Genomic DNA, 15,634 nt, shown 5'->3' with positions numbered 1-15,634 from the left:
AAAATCTTTAAAAATAAAATAAAATAAAATGTTTCAATAGTTTCTTCCTCCCAGAACAGAGATCAAGTTAGTATCTTAACCGTGGTTTACAGGACTTCCCAGGACCTGGCTGCTGCTTGCTTCTGACCACAATCCCCTTCCTCTAACACAACATAATGGTTTCCAATTCCTCAAAGTTCTTTCTGAGTCTCACACACCCTCTTCTCCTTCACCCCACCTGGCCCCACCCAGCAAGCCTCTCCGTGAACTCCCACTTTAGGTTGCTATCCCTTTCAATGTGCCCACAGACAGCTGTCCTTTCCTTTTCCAAGGCTCTCACACCACGTGCTTGGTAAGTCTTCCTACTCAGTCACTGCTCATTTCCTAGCCCCAAGCACTGTGCTGGTGCACAGTGGACACCAGGTAACGTATCTGTCAACGAATGAAGTACTTGCACACACTATTTCCTTTAATAAACCAGCATCACAGATTTATGATATTATCAAGTTGAAGAACATCACAAAAAGAACAAGGAAGAGAGTCAGGACCAAAGAGATCTCAGACTTGGTTGAGCCGAATGAGGCAACAGTGATTGTTACTTAAATTCTACATTTAGACTATCAACAAAAAACCCACTTTTGCTAGCAGAGATCGGAGGTGTAGGGGAAAGAGCACATGTGAGAGCAGGGCTTTAGCTGGTAAGGCGATGAAGGTTGCCAAAGAAGTGTCCTTAGCCTGTAAAAGCAGACTAAGGAGTGTCTAGACTATCAACCAGACTCCATTTACATGATGGCATTTAAGTCTGGGCACCAAAGAAAACCATCAAGATGGTAAAGGGTTTGAAAATAATTACATGAACAGCTGAAAGTGCTAAAACTAGCTTGGAAATTAAAATTTTAGCATAGGGCGCCTGAGTGGCTCAGATGGTTGAGTCTGCCTACAGCTTGGGTCATGATCTTCAGGTCCTGGGATCAGGCTCCCAGCTCAGCGAGGAGTCTGCTTCTCCCCCTGCTTGTGCTGTGTCTCTCTCTCTCAGATAAATAAATAAAATCTTTAAAAAATAAAATAAAATTTTAGCATGCACCACACTGTTAGCACTCAAGACTCCCCGTTCCACCACAACTGCCTCTTTCGACTGGACAAGCTGCACTGCTCCAGATTCTAGTCATTTAAGCTCCCCTCCGGTTCTAAAAGGGCCATGAATTTACCTTCACCCACCTAACGGGGCTATCATGGCAGGAGGAATCAAACTTTTGTGTGACTAAAAAGTGGAAAACTAATGTACAGAACAGATGAGTATATTGTAGCTAGTAATAGCGAATATTTTATAATAAAACAGACTAAAAAAGGCATAGCTGGTCCTAAAGAGCCAAACTTCCAGTGACTGGAGGTGTAAGGTAACAGCTCATGAGATGCTGCAGAAGCAGCCCATTACTAAGCAAGCTTACAGCACACAGTATCTGGCATACCCACCAACAGTTTTCTCATTATTACAAAAGTAAAGCCTGCTTTTTTTTTTTTTTAAAGATTTTATTTATTTATTTGACAGAGAGAGAGATAGTGAGAGCAGGAACACAAGCAGGGGGAGTGGGAGAGCGAGAAGCAGGCTTCCTGCCGAGCAGGGAGCCCGATGTGGGACTCGATCCCAGGACCCTGGGACCATGACCTGAGCCGAAGGCAGACGCTTAACAACTGAGCCACCCAGGCAGTAAATAAAGCCTGCTTTTAAAAGGTGAAAACCCATTCCTCAGTCCCCTCATCCAAATAGATACCAGCTGTTAACATCTTTCTCTCCTAGGCATCTCTCTACGGATAACACTTACTAAAACTTTATTAAAACAGAAATCACAAACCTTTTACATTAATATATACTTATCTGTCTCATGCTTTTTTAATGGCTGCATAGTGCTAAAACACCCACTAAAATTTGGGGAATGCCTGCTTATTCCATACCAACCACTGCCATAAGGGCGTTATGGGTTACTAACAACCTTCATAATTTTAAGAAAGAGGTGGTTATCATCATTCCTAGTTTACAGATGAGAAAAATGAGGCACACAAAGCAAACCTGCTCAAGGTCACAGCGTTTATAGCCATACTACATAGTCAGTCACCATTTTCATGGCCATCTAGGCATTTCTTATTTTTCCTATTACACTGTTATATGCTAAACCTCTTTGTGCACTGAGATTACTTCCGAAGGACAGATTCATAGAAGCAGAATTTTCCCACATACACTCCCATCAAATTTAATCCCTGCCATTTCTTCATTCTCAATCTTCTATTTTTCTGAGCACTGGAATACTTTATTTTTCAAAATTCTTTTATCTTCAAGATCAAAGTTGTTTTACATTTTTACATAGTCAAATCTGGTGCTCTTGGAAGTTCTGTATCACACTTAGGAAATGTGTTCCCAATACAACGTGCTTTCTTCTAATTTTTCCAAAATCTTAATCAGAGTGACATGGATGGAGATGGTACTTACTGGCACTGTGACTACCTCTGAGTCATGGGGAATGGGGAGGAGGTAATTACAGGAAATCAGGAAATGCCAGCCCCAGGAGATTTAGGTGAGGCTTCAAGATCAACTAGTCCATTGTGATCTGATGGGTCAAAGGAGACCTTCCTGAGTCCCTTGTTTCTCAGGTTCTTAAAAGTCTTAGCTACCCTGACTGATGAATGAAGGGCCCTAGGTCTCAAAACTCTCTGCTTCTAATACATCTGCACTGATTTCTATAAGACTATTTGCTCTTCTGCTTACGTACAAGTTCTTAAGATTAAGAACTTAACATCTTGGATTCTGAAACAGAATTATGACTTATAGGAACACCTAAGATAATGATTTCTACACTATCTGGATGCAGAGGCTCAGACTTACACCTCCAGATAGCCCTTTCTTCTTCTATCCTTCTCACTGCAAAACAACTCCATATGGGGGAAAAGGCACGAGAGCAAACCTGCTCCCCACCTTATTTGGTCATACATTTTTGCTTCTACTTCTCTGATCCATGTTTATCATTTTAGAGCATTTGGGTTTGTTGTTTTTTGTTTTTTGGGGGCTAAGTAATCTCTACTCCCAACGTCAGGGCTTAAACTCATGATCTCAAGATCAAGAGAGTCTCATGCTCTATCAACTAAGGCAGTCAGGCACCCCATGTTTATCATTTTAGAAACAGGTAAAAGCTATTTAACAATGTTCCAGCAATACTATGTAAATTGCTTAACAATATTTTACTTAATTACACCACTTAATTATACTTCTTTTCCCCCTCCCCAGTTATATGTCTCAATAAACATATAACACTGTATAAGCTTAAAGTGTACAACATGATGTGATATATGTATAAACTGCAAAATGATTACTACAATTAGTTAATACATCCGTCAGCTCATAGTTTTAATTTTTTTTCCTTGTGGTAAGAGCTTTTAGCAACTTTCAAATATACAGTGTTGTTAACTATAGTCACCATCTTTGACATTACATCCCCTGAACATCTGTCTTACAATTGGAATTTTGTACCTTTTGGCCACCTTCACCCAGTTACCTCACCTGGATGTCCCTGGCAAACACCAATCTGATCTGTTTCTAGGAGTTTTGTTTTTTGTTTGTTTGTTTTTAGATTCTACATATAAATGAGACCACACAATATGTGCCTTTCTCTGACTTATTTCACTTAACATAACACCCTCAAGGTCTATCCGTGTTGTTGCAACTGGCATGATTTCCTTTTTTTATGGCTGAGTAATATTCCACTGCACACATATAACACATTTCTTTACCCATTCATCCATCAACAGATGTTTAGGTTGTTTCCATGTCTTGCCTATTGTAAACAACACTACAAGTAACATAGGGGTACAGATATTTCTTTGGGATAGTGATTTCTTTTCCTTCAGATATATACCCAGAAATGGAATTACTGGATCATATGGAGTACATACTTTTAAAAAACATTGCTCTAAGCAGCTAGCCAGATCTGAAGGCCTGTTTTTGTCTGTTTTTAAAAGAGCCCTCAATGGGGCACCTGGATGGCTCAGCAAGTTAAGGGTCTGACTCTTGATTTCGGCTCAGGTCATGATCCCAGGGTCGTGAGACGGAGCCCCAGGTCAGGCTCTGAGCTCAGCATGGAGTCTGCTTGAGATTCTCTCCCTCTCCCAGTCCCCACTTCAAGTGGGTGCACACACATGCTCTCTCAAATAAATGAAAAAAAAATCTTTAAAAGAGCCTGTAAGAGAAGAATGATTTTTACAATTTTAGAGGCTTAATTTTAAAAATTACATATATTTTTCTGCAGAGACTGTGTGGGGCCCACAGAGCCTCAAATATTTACTAAAAGGCTCTGTATGCCAAAACAAAACAAAACAGAACAAAACACCTCTCTGCTCTATAGCACAGAATCTTGGTTATTTGCATCAGCGGTTAGGGAGCTTGGCAGTTATGGATTAAAGTGTCTGCTGGCTTTCAGACTGCTCCAAATCCTTTTTTTCCCAAAAGCAAAAGTACACCTGGACTCATGGCCCCATTAACAAATGGTAAGACCATGTTATCAGAAGCAGACATCTTCTAAAGCCAGAAAGCGCCTTTAAAGTCTACTCCAATTACCCAATTCTGTAGAGGTTAATCTGTCCAGTGTCATGCAGAATTAGAATAATAATCCGGGTTCTTCTGTCAATCAGTCATCTTTGTATTTTACAACTTTGTCTTTCCTTTCCCTCAACTGCTTGGAAACACCGCTTCACAGGTTATTAATTTCCATTACTGGAAGGTGACTATCAACAGTGGAACTTTTCTTCCCTTAAATAGCTGCCAAGTTTAAGAATTAGTTTTTTTATTGACTAAATCCCAAAACTGCTGGCACTACTTACTGAACATTAACTTTTCATTTTAGGAAATAAATCAATTTCTTTAGAAGCTAAAGCAAATGGAATTTTATGTTAAGACTGTCATTTCTATCACATAATCTTAAGATATGATTTGCTCCCAAGTATACTTACTATAGGACAGAAATCATCAAGGATACTTCTATCTTTGTACTATTCACCAACTCCAGGTTACCAAGATACATAAAGTTTGTTGGTTTTTTTTTTTTTTTTTTAAAGATTTTATTTATTTATTTGACAGAGAAAGACACAACGAGAGAAGGAACACAAGCAGCGGGAGTGGGAGAAGGAGAAGTAGGCTTCCTGCGGAGCAGGGAGCCCGATGCGGGGCTCGATCCCAGGACCCTGGAATCATGACCTGAGCCGAAGGCAGACGCTTAACGACTAAGCCAGCCAGGTGCCCCCATAAAGTTTGTTTTAAACAATCCTGAAAACAAAGGCGTTGAGAGTCAATAAATAACCCGCCCAGGCATACACTAGAACCCCTAAAATTCTGAAGTGAAGACTTTTATGACTACCATAGCTTGATTCACTTTGATAAGATTAACAGATAATCCAGAAAACGTAAAAATATGGATGTTTGTTTCTCATAAAATTATACCTGATTTTACGAATTTGGGTTTCCAGCCATCCAAATATTTTCCTGGCATTAAGGTAATACAAAAGTACTGTGGCTTCAGATGATGAAAATGTAGTAACTATCCCTGTATTTTACTTGCCAGAGCAATTTTATTTGGCTCCTATATTCTAGATACTTCTAAGGTTTACATAGCATCTGCTATGCATGCTTACACAATGTCTCCTTGGAAAGGTTATTAGCTGGTATAGCAACATCTGGAATTTAAATTCCTTAATCCCTATATCTCCCCCTCAAAAAACCTCCTGGTCCAGCCTAGCCTCCAGAAAGTTCAGCAAAACTACTCTGTACTCATCCAAAAGCTAGCAAAAAGGACTTTATCACCTGAATTTAAGAGATGAACCCTATATCCAAAAAAATGGCTACAAAAAGATCTCTTTTTCTGTAAGTATCCAAATAGTAACTCCACACTTGGCTTTTATCTCCAAAACAGTTCAAAATATTCTCCAGTTTTTCAATTCATCAAAGAATCCCTCAAACTTAATTTCATAATTTAAATGAAAATATAAAAGTTACCATGTCTAAAAGCACAGATCATGCCATTTATCCCTTAGGCTATGTAGAGAATAAGACTGACTGCCAAGAAATAATTTGGATCTACACTTAAAATTCAAGTTCATTTCTTTGGTTCACAGAACTGAATTACTGTGCTAAATGCCAAATGGCAGAGTCAATCAGATTATTAATCCTAATAAAAGTAGAAGTTAAAAAGCCTCAACATGGGGGCGCCTGGGTGGCTCAGTCATTAAGCGTCTGCCTTCGGCTCAGGTCATGGTCCCAGGGTCCTGGGATCGAGCCCCACATCGGGTTCCCTGCTCCGCGGGAAGCCTGCTTCTCCCTCTCCCTCTCCCCCTGCTTGTGTTCTTTCTCTCACTGTATCTCTGTCAAATAAATAAAATCTTAATTAAAAAAAAAAAAAAAGCCTCAACATGTATAGTTTTAATAAATAAACGCTTATTTATCTGGCTCAGGTTAAGCACAGTATGTTTATCCAAAAAGGTTCCATACATCCTTGTACATGTCTTAGGATTACGTGTTACCCAGTTCAGTGACCCACTGGTTCTAGTAATTGAGCAAAACTATGATCTCTAATTTGGATATAGATATACAACCACCATGAAAAGTCACCAAACAGACCAAACAATATATTGACAACCTAAAAATTAAATTGTGATCTGGCTTCAACATGATAAGGGCCACCTACAAAAGCCACAGCTAACATAAGACTTCATGATAAAAGACTACACTTACCCCCTATGATCAGGAACAAGACAAGAATGTCTACTCTTGCCACTTCTATTCAATATTCTACTGGGGATTCTATTTAGGGCAATTAAACAAGAAAAAGAAACTAAAGGCACCCAGATGGGAAAGACACAGAAATATTTGTTTGCAGATAACATGATCTTATTTACAGAAAATCTTAAGGGCTCTTGAAAAACTAGTAAGATTCCAGCAAGATTGCAAGGTTTAAGATACAGACAAAAATCAATTGTATTTCTATACACCAGCAAAGAATAATCTAAAAATGAAATAGAGAAAACAATCCCAATTACACATAGCTTCCAAACAAAAAAAACATAAAATACTTACGAATAAACAAGACAAGACTTGTACAATGTAAACAAGAGAATGCTAAAATAAAAGACCTAAATAAATGGAAAGAGACCCTACATTATCATCCAAGTGGCATTTTCTTGCACTGGAAGATTTAATGTTGTTGGTGGCCATACTCCCCAAAATTATCTATACAATTAACATAACTCTTACCGAGATCCTAGGTTTTTGTTTTGGAGAAAATAGCAAGCTAATCTTAAATTTATATGGAAATGCAGGGGACCCAGTATACTCCAAACCATAAAGAAAAACAACAAAGTAGAGAAGACACAAACTCAATGATGTCAAAACTTACTACACAAAGCTACAGTAACCAAGACAGTGTGGTGTTGGCATAAGGATAGACACACAGATCAATGGAATAATAGTCCATTTGTAGTGGAAAATGTGGTCAACTGATTTTTGACAAGGGTGCCAGGACAATTCAATGAATGTCTTTTCAACAAATGGTGCTCAGACAACTGGATATCCAAATTGCAAAAGAAGGAAGCCCGACACCTACACACCTGACACCACACAGAAAAACCTTTGTGACCTTAGATTAGGCAACAGCACCTTAGGACACCAAAAGCACAAGCAACAAAAGAAAAAAACTGACAAATGGGACTTTATCAAAATCAAAAATATTTATGCTACAAAGGACACCAAGAAAGTAAAAAGAAAACCTACAGAATGGGAAAAATTATCGGAAACCATATCTGGTAAGACAGGATATGTAAAAACAAGACAAGACCTTACAGATGACTAAAAAGACAAATAACCCAATTTAAATAGATAAGAATTTGAAAAGACATTTCTCCAAAGACAACATACTAACAGAAAATAAACATAGGACAAGATGCTCAACATCATTAGGAAATTAGGAAGATACCACTTCATGGCTAAAATTAGAAAATAAAGATAATAACAAGTGTTGGTGAGAATGTGGAGAAACTAGAACTTAAATGTTGCTAGTGGAAATGAAAAATAATGCAACCACTTCAGATAACAGATTGGGAGTTGCTCAAAATGTTAAACATAGAGTAGTCATATGCCCCAGCAATGCCATGGCTAAGAGCGTACCTAAGAGATTGAAAGCATACGTTTACACAAAAACTTGTACACAAATATTCACAGTAGCATTATTCATAATGGCCAAGAAGGGGAAACAACCCAAATGTTGGTGAATTGATGAATGGATAAATAAAATGTGGTACACCCAAACAATGGGATATTCAGCCATAAAAAGTAATGAGATACATTATACACATGATGGAAAAATATGTGACCCATGCCGCATGGACGAATTCTGAAAAACAATATACCAGGTGCAGAAGGCAGTCTCAAAGGCCATATATTGTATGGTCCCATTTATATGCAATATCCAGAATAAACTGTGGCTGCTGGGGCCTAACGGCAAGGGGCAGGGGGAGTGACTGCTAATGTTCTGCATCCCTCAGAATGGTCAAAATTCAAGAAGAGTAGTATACAAGAGCCCAGCGTTGAAGCACCGCACATGCTTTTAGCAACCCGTGTACAGTGGGGGAAAGAGTAGGAAGGAAAAAGCATTAAACTATTAGAACTGCTCGCACTCCCCACAAATGTTTCAGAAAGAGGTGAAAGCAGAATGGGGGTTTAAACGTGTTTTTTGCTTAACATAGTTACTAGTTAAGTCTATTCACCTAAGATGAGGGATTTAAACTCATCTTCTAATATTAAACCAATTGTGGGGTGCCTGGGTGGCTCAGTTGGTTAAGCGACTGCCTTCGGCTCAGGTCATGATCCTGGAGTCCCGGGATCGAGTCCCGCATCGGGATCCCTGCTCAGCGGGGAGTCTGCTTCTCCCTCTGACCCTCCTCCCTCTCACGCTGTCTCTCATTCTCTCTCTCTTAAATAAATAAATAAAATCTTTAAAAATATATATATATATTAAACCAATTGTTTTTTGAATAGTAAAAGAAAGGGAGTAGTTGCCAGAAGCTGGAGAAGGGCTTAAAGGGAAGTAACTGTTCAATGGGAACAGAAGATCAGTTTGAGAAAATGAAAAAGTTCTGGAGATGGATGGATGATGGTCTGGAGATGGTCGCACAACAATGTGAATGTGCTTAATGCCATGGAACTATACATTTAAAAACAGTTAAAATGGTAAACTTTATATTCTGTGTATTTTACCACAACATATACAAATAAGGGTATTCCAGTAGACTGGAAGTTTTAGGTCACACACACTGAATCAATCATTATTTGTCCTTCCTAAACCATCAAACACATACAAACATACAAAACACTACATTATAGGAAACAGAATTTCACAGCGGGCAAGAAAAGTCAGGTAAATTAGGGCTATAACCAAAGCTTTGCCACTGTGAGATCTGGGCAAATTAATAAATTATATAAAGTTTGTTTAACTTCCTAAAAAAGGCCAGGAAAGTTCGGTGGTATTGAAAACTAAAAATAGAGGCCCATAAGGAGAGGCATGAGATGAAATCATAGAAGCAAGCAGGAGCCATATGATGCAAGGTCTTTTAGGTGAAAAGCATTTTATATTTCAGGTACAATCGGGAAGCCACTGAACAATTTTAGCAGGTGAGTGAACAATAGGACCTTTAGGAAACTGCTCCGGCTGCTATGTGGAGAAAGGACTGGAAGAAGGTGACAAAGGAAGCCAGAGCCCAGTAAGGACACAAGGACAGTCCCAGTATGAGCTGGTGACTGAGGAAACAAATTCACAAATTTGGGTTTGTTTTGGAGACAGAATCAAATGGTCTTAGAGAAAGATAACGAGAATGAAGGACCAAGATGACTCCCAAGCTTCTCTCAGCTAATTAGGTGGTCAGAATGACGTACTGAAACAGGAAAGCCTGGACAGCAACCAGATTGAGAAGAAAAGACAAATCCAAAGAGTAGCTGGCCTTTATCTCTTCAAAAGGGAAGATGCCTTGAGGGTCAAGGTTACAGCTTCCTCTGACACTATTTACCACTGCACTTACTGATGCAAACTCAGGATAAACGCCTGGGTGGTAATTTAACTTTCCTTTTTTTAAAGATTTTTTTTTTAATTTATTTATTAGAGAGAGAGAGTGAGAGAGAGAGCGCAAGAGGGGGAAGGGCTAGAGGGAGAAGCAGACTCCCCGCCGAGCAGGGAGCCCGATGCGGGACTCGATCCCGGGACTCCAGGATCATGACCTGAGCCGAAGGCAGTCGCTTAACCAACTGAGCCACCCAGGCGCCCTAACTTTCCTTTTTTTAAAAAGATTTTTAAAAATTTATTTGACAGAGAGAGACACAGTGAGAGAGGGAACACAAGCAGGGGGAGCATGAGAGGGAGAAGCAGGCTTCCCGTGGAGCAGGAAGCCCGACACAGGACCCGATCCCAGGACCCTGGGATCATGACCTGAGCTGAAGGCAGACACCTAACGACTGAGTCACCCAGACGCCCCTCCCTAACTTTTCATATAGACTCAATATACTGATATAGCCTAACTAGCATAAAAACTCTTAAAATATTTTTAGTGCGAGAGGCTGAAGAGTATATGAGTATATTACCAGATTAAACTGGAGAAATGGAAAACATATGAAGTCAAATGGAATCTCATACACAAATTTAGGTGACATTATCAGCAACTGCACCTCTCACATACGTACGTCTGGAAAGACAAACCATCTTTCTCTGAGGTTTCCTTCCTCAATTACCAGCACCATCACCATCCAGTCACCTAAATCAGAAATCCTGCCAGTGGCTTTGATTCTACATCCCAAGCCCAGTCAGCTCCATACACCCATCTGGTTATTTTTTTTTAAGATTTTATTTATTTATTTGACAGAGAGAGACACAGCGAGAGAGGGAACACAAGCAGGGGGAGGGGGAGAGGGAGAAACAGGCTTCCCATGGAGCAGGGAGCCCGATGTGGGGCTCGATCCCAGGACCCTGGGATCATGACCTGAGCCAAAGGCAGACGCTTAACGACTGAGCCAGCCAGGCGCCCCCCATCTGGTTATTAAAACCTGTCACTCAGCATTGAAATTTGAGACTATCTGTCAAACTACAAAGGCCATAATTTCATGCCCAAGGGAGATTCAATTATTTTGGGACAGGACCTGGTCAAAACTTTAAAGAGCGCCCCCAGATGATTCTGATGTGTACCTCCGCTTAAGAACCACTATTCATAAACTCAAAATTCTTCCCTTGTTATTCTTAATGCTACTGCTCTCATTATCTCTTGCCTCATCACCTTTGGCCTAGACTATCAAATAGCCTATCTCTAGCCTTCCCCATTCTGACCTATTTTCCGTATCACAGCCAGAATTCCCTAATTCTTATTTTTGCTATAAAATCCACTGTGACAAGTAAAAAACTGAATGAGGTTGTCGATTAGACAAGTTTTGTATCAATTTCCTGATTTTGATAATTGTACGGAACTTATACTAAGAGAATGCCCTTGATTTTATAAATTCTCAAGTATTAAGGATAAAGAGGCATCATGCCTGTGACATATTCCCAAATAGTTCAGACAAAAATGTGTGAACGTATAGGTATCGACTGAAAAAGAATAATGCACATGTGATAAAACATGGACACTTTGAGAATCTGGGTAAAGGATATGTGGGAACTGTTACTATTCTTACAATATTCTTAATGTCAAAATTAGTTTAAAAAATGGATTTTTAAAAATAATACAATCCTGTGTATTTGACAGAAAAAGAGAGAGCACAAGCAGGGGGAGTGGGAGAGGGAGAAGGCGGCTCCCCACAGAGCAGGGAGCCTGACTCGGAGCTCCACCCCAGGACCCTGAGATAATGACCTGAGCTGAAGGCAGACACTTAACTGACTGAGCCACCCAGGCACCCCTGTATTTTCTCTTCCTTATGATTTTCTTAATAACATTTTCTTTTCTCTAACTTACTTTAAGAATACAATATATAAAACATATAAACATACAGAACATGTCTTAACTGACTATGTTCTGTATATAAGGCCAGCAGTAAAGTTTTGGGGAAGTCAAAAGTTATACATGGATTCCTGAGCGCCCCAACTCCTTCACTGTTCAAGGATCAACTGGTACAAAGTATTTGGAGCTCAGCAAGGTGTGAAAAACCATGACAGTGTGAATAATCTGATATAACTCTCCAGCAAAAAGACTAGACTGTTATTGGTTCTGGGCATTCAGGGCTGCCTAAAAACATGGTACTGATCTTGAGCAATGAGAATACAAACCCCTTTAAGATCTGTGGAGAGCTGTGGCCTTGCACTGAATTCACAAACTCTTTGAAGGTCTTTGAAGCTGAGACCCCTGGCTCTGTGTTATGCAGAAGTATTTTAAAGCAGAGCTTTTTAGGGCTGGGAAATTACCCTTAACCATCTACTTAGTTTGATAGTTGCAAGTATGACTAAACATTTGTATCAAGAATCCAAACAGGAAAAACTATGCAGCCCTTAACTTGTCTTCTAAATTGCTCACTTCAACTAATTGTCAAATAAGAGATTAAGTTCATTATTTCACTAGTGCTAGTGTTCTACCACGGACCAAAAGTATTAAGTACAACAGTTCAAAACACTGTTTAAAACAAACAAGTTTTATCAACACGAGGGGAGGTGCCAAACACCTAGAAATAAATATACAGAAAACTTGATTTGTTTGGAAGGCACCCAAACCTGTTAATATAATTGATACATCTAAGCATAATTTTTTAAAAAATTTATTTGACAGAGAGAGAGAGAGAGAACACAGGCAGGGGAAGCAGCAGGCAGAGGGAGAAGCAGGCTCCCCGCTGAGCAGGGAGCCCGATATGGGGCTGGATCCCAGGACCCTGGGATCATGACCTGAGCCGAAGGCAGACGCTTAACCGACTGAGCCACCCAGGTGTCCCTGAGCACAATTTTTAAAACAATTATGAGCCTTGAGAAAAGGACTGCGTTCAGATACACAATCTAGAATAAAACAAAAATGACAAACTCAACTCACCAGCAATTTCTACAATATCACCAGGAACTATGTCTTTAGCTTTAATCCGCTGGACACTCTTTCTGTCCTGTCGATATACTTTGCCCATTTCAGGCTCATATTCCTTAAGGGCTTCGATTGCATTCTCAGCATTTCTTTCCTATAAAAAAGATAAAAGTAGTAAACACATACTTGCCACTGCAAATTAGTATTTTAGTCCAAGGAATCAAATTTTAGACTTCTAAACTTTAGGAAAAAAGACACAAAAGATGCACATTAATGATACTTATAAACAATTCACATAAGATGATAAATCACCAGGATCTTACAATTTTGTGCTAAAAAATGAAGAATTAAGCACCCTAACAGGCCTGAACAGGGAATAAAATCCTAACAGGAAAAAGCAGTTACAGAATCTGTTGTTCCCAAGCCCACCGTGTAACAAGGCCCTCACCTCCAGTCACAGCCACACCACTGAAAATTGATCCTGTCTCACATGAAAAGTGATGGTCTGGGGCTGGACTGCCTAGGTTCATCCCAGGCTTTTCCACTTAACAGCTAAGTGATTGTGCATGAGCTACACAACACACAGGTTTGGTGCCTACAAAACCTGGACACCAACACTACTACCGCAAGAGCTATGAGGATTTACAAACTATTTAGACTGTGTTTTGGCCAATAATACATGTTATGAGTGATGAAAATTAAGAAAATCAAGTTATATCTCAAATTCTGGGAAATCTCTTTGCAGTAGTGAAGACTAATAAATGGTTGGAATCTCATCAGAGAACGGTCAGTCCTGGGGCGCCTGGGTGGCTCAGTCATTTTAAATATCCAACTTTTTCTTTAAGATTCATTTATTTTGAGAAAGAACATGCACGTGCATGGGTGGCAGGGCAGACGGCAGAGGGAGAGAGAATCTTAACCAGACTCCATGCTGAGTACAGAGCCCGAGGTGGGGCTAGAACTCATGACCTGAGATCATGACCTGAGCTGAAGCCAAGAGTCAGACGCTTGACTGAGCCCCCCAGGCTCCCCAAGCAGCTGACCCTTGATTTTGGCTCAGGTCATGATCTCAGGGTTGTGAAATCAAGCCCTGTTGGGCCCTGTGCTGGGCGTGGACCCTGATTAGATTTCCCTCTACCTCCCTTCCACCTCCCCCTAAAAAACCAAAAAACAAAAACTGCCAGTCCCATAGCATACATATTTACTGTAATACTGTATACAAATATATCAAACCTTAATCATACATAGGTTTTCTTTCCAAATTTTGAGATGAAAGATGTAGAAATCAAAATATGTTTAAAAAAAAAAAGCTACAGGAAAGTTCCTTTAAGGGAAGAAAAAAAAAAAAGAAAGAAAAAGAAAAGCACATGTGCCAAATTTGTCTTCTCTCCTTTTGGAGAGTAAGCAATTAGAAGTCAAGGAGCAAATCTACACAGTGCATGCCCAGGTGAGGTTACTCAAAGCACAAAGGAAAGGATTCATTTCTCTCACTTCTTGCCTTCTGATATAAAGCTCAATTTAACCTTTTTTTTTTTTAATTTTTAGAAGATTTTATTTATTTGACAGAGAGAGAGAGACAGTGAGAGAGGGAACACAAGCAGGGGGAGTGCGAGAGGGAGAAGCAGGCTTCCCGCTGAGCAGGGAGCCTGATGCGGGGCTCGAACCCAGGACCCTGGGATCCTGACCTGAGCCGAAGGCAGACGCTTAACGACTGAACCACCCAGGCGCCCCAAAGCTCAATTTAACCTTATCTGGGTAGAATTTACACACAATACTACATGATTTCATTTTTTTAAAAAAGATTTTATTTGAGATAGAGCGAGAGAGAGAGAGCACACAAGCAGGGTGGAGGGGCAGAGGGAGAGAGAGAAACAGACTCCCCGCTGAGCAGGAAGCCCAATGCGGAGCTCAATCCCAGGACCCAGAGATCAAGATCTGAGCCACCCAGGTGTCCCTGTAATCTCATTTTTTACCTGAGTGCAAAAATTATGGTCTGTCGCAAAAAATCCCAAAATCTGCTTAAAGTGAAGTTAGAGGGCTTAAAACTGAAAGCTAATGGCATGAGTCTCACTTTAAATGTTTACATCCGTGAAAAAGTATAGAATATGTTAAATTTGGGAACCTCATGATAAAAATAATTTCAACCCCATATCAGATTTGCTTAAAGAATATTGTCTGTATCACCTTGTAATTAACAGAAATGCTAGAATATTTAATTCTAATTAAATGTCATTGCTATAAGATCCTTAAATTCAAATGCTACTGATACTGTAAAAGAATAAATTCTCAGCACTGCTGCTATTCAATTAGTCAAATTTGAAACACTTTTTTCCATAGAATTACCTCTCCCATTTGTTAACTGTGGCAGTTTTAATTCCTTTTCTCCCTCTACAAGGTCATGTCAGATAGAGTTTAACTAGATTGCTCAAGGTTAAGAGATATCCCAGGAGCACTGGATTTTACTTCTACTCAAAATTAGCGAAAGTACATTTAAATTAGAAGCATTAAAGATAAATTATCTCAGACCCCAAGGACAAAAATGCCAATTAAAACTACTTTAAAAGGCTTCCTCTCAACTCAAATGATCAAAAGG

At 39.7% G+C, this 15,634-nt stretch overlaps 1 protein-coding gene across 2 annotated transcripts in view; it reads right to left on the bottom strand.

The window, feature by feature from the left end:
- Positions 1-15,634, bottom strand: part of ATP2A2 (ATPase sarcoplasmic/endoplasmic reticulum Ca2+ transporting 2) — a 58,222-nt gene that overhangs the window by 30,988 nt on the left and 11,600 nt on the right. For both annotated transcript variants that reach the window (XR_010407400.1, XM_045887687.3), the window contains exon 5: positions 13,057-13,195. Coding sequence is in view for 1 of the 2 variants with exons in the window: in XM_045887687.3 (XP_045743643.1) it covers positions 13,057-13,195 (139 nt within the window). In the remaining variant the exon portion in view is untranslated. The remainder of the gene's footprint in view (positions 1-13,056; positions 13,196-15,634) is intronic.

This window comes from Mirounga angustirostris, unplaced genomic scaffold, assembly GCF_029215605.1.
Source record: "Mirounga angustirostris isolate CCGP_5_RB_7025 unplaced genomic scaffold, mMirAng1.0.hap1 SCAF_14, whole genome shotgun sequence".
NCBI lineage: Eukaryota > Metazoa > Chordata > Mammalia > Carnivora > Phocidae > Mirounga > Mirounga angustirostris.
The sequence above is the reverse complement of the archived record's forward strand: the minus strand, read 5'-3'. Positions and strand labels throughout refer to the sequence as shown.